Raw genomic sequence first — 6000 nt, 5'->3', positions numbered from 1 at the left:
CCGCGAAGCTGCCGCTCAGTTTGGAGCCGAGACCGCCTGGTGCTAGAAAACACGTTGAAAACATCAACGCTCTTCCCTTTTTTTCTTTTTCTTTTTTTTTTTTTTTGGTACAAAATGATACAAACAACAATACAAAATAGTTGTGCTGTTGACGATTACAAAAAAAGTTGGAACGTTTGTCTAACTGCGCAATGCTCAGAGATGCAGTGTGAATACATCGTACTCCAGTGTCTCCCCCCAGAACAACCACAGTCATGCGGGCTGCTACACTTTGTGTCCGTTTTCAAAAAGAAACATGCAAAAAAAAAAAAATTAGAATGGGAAAAGGAGAGAAAGGAAAAGCAGAATGCGTTCCAATTATACACAGAGGTTCCCCCCCGGGATGCCCCGCTTTGCGGGGGGCCTGTCTCATCTACGCCAGGTTGCGCGGAACCGTCTCTCAGGATGCCCCGGGGGGGAGATTGTGTTTGCTTCCTTGGTGTTACACCTTTCAGCCTTGACAGAAATTGAGACTCCCCTCCCTGACGCTCCCCTTGGAGGGAACAGAGCTGTCATCTCAAAGGCCCGTGTGGGTGGTGCTCACAGTAGGGAAGGCCTGACGGCTGCCGTTACCCTGACACGTTGGCGGCGGGAGGTCAGGCGCCCGGGATGTTCTGAAGCACGCAGGAAAGGGAAGGCCTGCTGGGCCAGGGGTGGCGGGTGCTGAGGCCTGACGGGCACGGTGGCCCTGGGCTGGGGGTGCCCACCGCCCGAGGCCAGGGCATTCTTGCTGGCGTCTCCTGTTCACAAGAACAGAAATTCCCTACAGGCGCTGAACCTGCCTGAGCGCTTTGCCAGCACCGAGTCTGGGCCTCCGCTGGCCGCGTCCTGATCTGGACCCGTCGTATCTACAAGCTACGAAAAAGGGACGTTTGACGCCGATTGTGTGTTTAGCTAATGCTAACCCGTTGGTTGGGACGGAGCTCTGGGAGGGGGTGGGAGCCTCCAGGGGCAGCTGTCCGGCTGCCTGGAAGCAGGGATGGGTGTGAGAAGCACCCCCTCTGTTGACGTGTCCCCCGCTGGCTGCCGCAGCCTCGGCCTGTGCGATGCAGGCGAGATGCAGGGGCCCTGGCAGTGATGAGGCGAGGGGCCGGGGCAAGAGAGCTGGAAGGGGGCAGTGGGACGGACTCTGCATCCGGCTCTCCTGGGTGGGGGGAGGCAGGGCGCCTGGGGCCCCGAGGGGTCCGAGTCGCAGGCCGCGCCTGGCACACCCATCCTTGGGGTGAGCCCAGGGGACCAAAGGGGGCCTCGGGATTCCAGTGAGGAGAGTTCACAGCTGTCTGGGCCCCACCACAGTCACCCTTAGAACTTCAACTGGAGATGAGCTTTCCAGAGACAAACAAAAACAAAGTTCCGGCTCACGTCTCACCAACCCTGACACCACCAGCAATCCTGGATGGCCACACCTTCAGACACTGGGACAGTCCTCGTGGGCCGCCTGACCCCGAGCGATTTGCACAGCATGGCTTCACAGGGGGGCGTCCCCTCCCTCCGGCAGGCCACGCCGCCCGCCACGTCTGGGAGACCGCAGTCTGCGTAGGGGCATGGGCATGTGACACCGGTGACCACTGCCTCCGTCCACGCGTCCCTCCCCAGGAGTCATGGACGGGGTCAGGATGGACGGAGCCCAGCACGGGCCTCCCTCAGGCCACAGGCCGGAGCCCGTCTCCCCAGCTCAGCTCAGCTCAGCTCAGCTCAGCTCAGCTCCGGGAGGGTGGATGGAATTAGTGATGAGTTTGGTTTGGGGAAGAACCCTGACATCCAGGGGGGACACACCCACGTGGATTGCACACGCACGTGTCCACTCAAGCTCATCTTTGAGGCCGAGGCTGTTTAGAAAAGAGGATGACCATGGCACCAGGGCAGGCTGTGGGCTGCGGAGTGGATCGGAGAGAGACCCCCCGACGGAGGGCACGGGGAGCGTGTGAAACCCCGCCCCCGCCCTCCCGAGGCCTCCCCTGGCCCCAGGAGCAGGTGTGAGGTGGGGCTCTGACACCAAGTCCTGCCCAGGGCCAGTGGCAGCCCAGGCCCCTCCCTGGGGAGCCCGAGAGCAGGCAAGGATCCCCCAGGAGGCGGCTCTCCTGCCGGCCTGAGGCGCCTTCACACCCAGAATGGAGGTCCTGGGAGATGCTGGGCGAAGGGCTGCCCCAGCGCCTCTTCTCACGCAGCCGCGGACAGACACAGCAGGGGGCTCCTTGCTGCACTGTGGAGCTGACTCGGGAGTCTGGCTTGGGAGTCAGACTGCCCCGCAGGAGGCACGGCCAGTTCTGAGAGCTCAAGCAGCTACCTGGCCCTGCAGCTGCTGGCTGCTGCCACGGGTCCAAAGGAAAGGAGACTGTTTCTGGCGATGCGGTGAGACGCACGTGTGGGACAGATGGCACAGCGACGACGGTGCTGTCCCGGCACTCGGAGCCGACCGTAGCCGCCCACATCAGCTCACGAGCATCAGAAACTCTGGTCCAGAGGAGCAGGGCAGGGAGGAGCCCGCCAGTCCCCCCGGTCGTCTCCAGCCTCCTGGGACCCCGGTGAGCGTCAGCTCTCCCTGCAGTCCGCACGCCCCGCCGGTGGCCAGAGGCGTCCAGAGCCTTCGGGGGTTTGGACTGGTGGGTGTCCGCCGGGCCTCTGACGGGGTCCCTCGGGAGTCTGATCTAGAGGGGTGGAGGGCTCACGCCAGGGTTTGGTGGCATGCCGGCTGGTTTTGCTTGTGGTGTCCTGGGACACCGTACTCTCCTGGACCAAAGGCAGTGGGGACCTGGGTGGCATTCAGGGTCACAGTTGGCCCTGGGGGAGGCCTCATGATTGGGGGGCCCTGGGGGTGGCCAAGGGCAGAGATGGGGGAGCATCAGGGACAGCCGCTGGGAACCCCAGCTGCCCAGCTATTTCCAGCATCTGGGAGTCGGGGGCAGCACGCTTCTGTGGAAGCCCAGCTGTACAGCGGGCCTTTGGTCCACCGGCTTGACCTGCCCCAGGCGGACTCGCTGCTGCAGGAGCTGAAGGTGGGGCCTCCGGCCTCGGGGACCCCCAGGGGGCCCGGGAGACCCCAACTGTGCAAGCAAAGTGTGAGCACTCGGAAGGCTTATGGCGTTTGGACCCCAAATTGTTTTTCTTTGTCAGTTTTGTCAAGTGCGTCACCCACTTTTTTTCTTGATAGGAGATCGAAAAAAAGGACATTCTCCCCAATTCCTTAATTCGTGACTTCAGAGCTGGGACTGGCCGGGGTTGGGGGCGCTCAGGACTGTCTGGGGGGCGCTCCTGAGTGTGAGGGAATCTGACGCATGTACCAAAAGGCACTTCCATTCTGTTTTAAACAGCGCTTCTGTCCAGGAAATCCAGGCTCAGACGGTGCCTCTGCTCTCCGTGGTGCCGAGTCAGCTACCGCGCTGGGGGCGGCCGCGGGCTGACAAGTGTTCGTGCCAGACAGCTCCGTGCGGGGGGCGGGCGGGGACCCCTCACACACCGCCGGGTGGCGCGGCCGCGGAGTCGGGAAGGCCCGCTGTCTGTCCCGTACGTCCGAGCGCTGCTCTCGCCTCGTCTGGGGCGGGCCCGCTTAGTCCTCCTGGCCGCCGCCGTACATGTCTGCCAGCTTCCTGAACCTGGGCCCCCAGTCGTTCAGGTATTCGTAGTCCTGGTCCCCGGAGCTGGATGAGTCCAGGGAGCTGACGGAGCCCGCGGTGGACCCGCTGCCCTCGTAGTCGAAGACCAGCAGCGAGTCATAGGGCGGCGCCGTGGGGTCGTTGTCGGCTGCGCGGAGTCCCTGGGGGCCGTGGAGACACGGGTTAGGGTGCAGGGCGGGGGGCAGAGGGGCGCCCAGGAGCGGAGCTGGGGAGGCAGGTTGGGGAGGCGCAGTGATGGGGCCTTGTATGCAGCAGGTGCTCAATAAGTGCTCCTGCGTGTCAGTCAAGGGCGCCTCAGAGACCCGAGTAGGGGCGCGGTGTTTGCAGAATGAGCCGTGCAAGAGGCCTGGGGGCAGCGCACACAGCCAGGCGGAGGGCCGGCCGGGGCCTGTGCGAGAGGCCGGCCTCCACGAGTCCCTGGTTGTTGCCACAGGGAGGGGAACCCGGGGTGGGTGTCAGACACCTGAAGTTGTTACCGTAACTGTGCGCGGGAGCAAACGGGGATGTAGCAGGTGTGGCTGGAGCCCCTGCCCGTGCCCCGGCCCCTTTCCCCCAGTGCCTGATGCTGGGACCCCTGGCCAGGCCACCTCCAGCACTCTGGCCACTGGCCAAGGGTGCCCCTGGCAGCTCCCACCCGGGGACCGTGGGAGGGGTGGACACACCTCCCTGCTCCCTCCCCCCGGGGGGCGGGACAGCTTGGAGGGCTCCCCGCCGGGCTCCAGGAGTCTCCCGCAGGACGCAGGACGGCCCGGGGGCCTGTGCTGGCACTGCCTAAGCCTGCCCTCGTTAGGGAGGGGAGTACCTTTTCCATTATTCAGTACGGAATGGTTGGTCATTTCCATTTTTGCTTTCCTCTTAAGTTGTTTAAAAGTGGGCTTTTGATTGTCCATCAGGGAGGACGTAGTTTTTGGAGTTTTAAAAATTTTATTACCCTGTAGATGGTAAATGTCGTCCAAGCTGAATCGGCTTTTGGGCAGCCATAAAAATTTCATTTACGGCCTGAGACACGGTCTGTTTCGGGGAATATTCTGAGAAATCTCTTTTGTGTCTCTGCCAAGCCACTCCCTGGGTTCTATTCTGTTTAAATAAATCCTTTTAAAGTCCGGTTCTGACACAGGTGGAGAAAGAAGTGTTGTCAGCCCCTCTCAAAGTACAGCCGTGTTAGAGATGGGTGGTAAATCCGCAGGGACCCGCGCTGGCTACACGGGGCATGGAAGGCATCCCGTCTGTGGGAGCCGCGGTGGGCGCGGAGGTACTGGCTGCCCGGGCCGCCAGCAGCTGGCGCTGGGGGAGAGCGTCTGGGGTGCAGCCACGCGCCCTGGCTCACGCTGTCCCTCGGCTTTACCGCACAGGAGGACGGGAGCAGAGGTGGGAGGCGCGCTCTTGACACCCTTGGACATGTCAGTTGGGCACCTTGGGCTCAGCTTCAAGAGGTGGGTCAGCTTTTCTTGCCAAGGGGATGATCAAAGGGACGCTGTCGGCTGGGACGCTGATGCTACATGGTCTCCAGACCCCAGGCGTTAGGATGGGTGACACGGCCACGTGGTCAGCTCTGGAGTGACGCTCACCTCCCAGGCCGTCCCCGATGCCCTGTGTGTGTGTGGAGTGGGGAGGGGCAGCCTGCGCGTCTGGTCATCGGGGTTGAGTGGACACTGCGGAGGCCTCTCCCGATCGCTGCAGACAGGAGTCTGGGGTCAGAGCCACCTTGCTGGTCCCCCTCCTGTTCTTGCCTGGACTGTGGCCTCAAGTTCCAGCAGTCTTGCTAAGCCCTGCGTGTTTGTCCCCACCGGGGGCGGGGGCAGGTTAGTCCTCCTGCAGCGGGGATACTAAACCGAGGCGCTCGGCCCAGGGCTCCCCGCCGGCAGCAGCAGGGCCGGCGTGAACCCAGGTCTGGAGCTGCCCGCTGAGCCCAGCACCGGGCCCCAGAGAAGCGGGCTGCTTCCTGTCTGTGTTAGCAGGTCTGCGCCCCCGGCACGGCCGGGCTACCCACCTCGCTGATGAAGTCCCCGATGTCTCCTGGGTGGGGCACCACCGGCCGGGCCGGGTACTGGGGCTCGGCGCCCACCGGCCGCTCGTCCACCCGCCGCACCCCGGGGGCCTTGCTCAGCACATGCTCCATGGCCTCCGGCTGCTGCAGCTGGCTGAGGTCGTAGTCCTGGGGGGCGGGCAGGGGAGTCAGGAAAGGCAGTCCGGGTGGAGGGGGTACCAGGCAGAGGCACCAGAGAAGTCGTGGGGCGCGTCCTCATCGTGTTCTGTGGCTGGGCTCTGAGCATATCCATTGACCTATTCCGGGCCCCCCGGGCGCCCCCCCGTCCTGGGCCCTCACCTGGTCTGTCCTTCCTGAAAT

General features: G+C 63.3%; 1 protein-coding gene across 4 annotated transcripts in view; it reads right to left on the bottom strand.

Moving 5' to 3' along the window:
* Positions 1 to 300: 300 nt before the first annotated feature.
* CDH4 (cadherin 4) overlaps positions 301 to 6000 on the bottom strand; it is a 548956-nt gene continuing 543256 nt past the window's right edge. For all 4 annotated transcript variants that reach the window (XM_060284119.1, XM_060284120.1, XM_060284122.1 and 1 more), the window contains 2 exons: positions 5644 to 5808; positions 301 to 3793 (listed from right to left, as the gene is read on the bottom strand). In XM_060284119.1, the coding sequence (XP_060140102.1) occupies positions 3587 to 3793; positions 5644 to 5808 (372 nt within the window). In that variant the 3' untranslated portion in view covers positions 301 to 3586. The remainder of the gene's footprint in view (positions 3794 to 5643; positions 5809 to 6000) is intronic.

This window comes from Globicephala melas, chromosome 15 (assembly GCF_963455315.2).
Source record: "Globicephala melas chromosome 15, mGloMel1.2, whole genome shotgun sequence".
NCBI lineage: Eukaryota > Metazoa > Chordata > Mammalia > Artiodactyla > Delphinidae > Globicephala > Globicephala melas.
The sequence above is the reverse complement of the archived record's forward strand: the minus strand, read 5'-3'. Positions and strand labels throughout refer to the sequence as shown.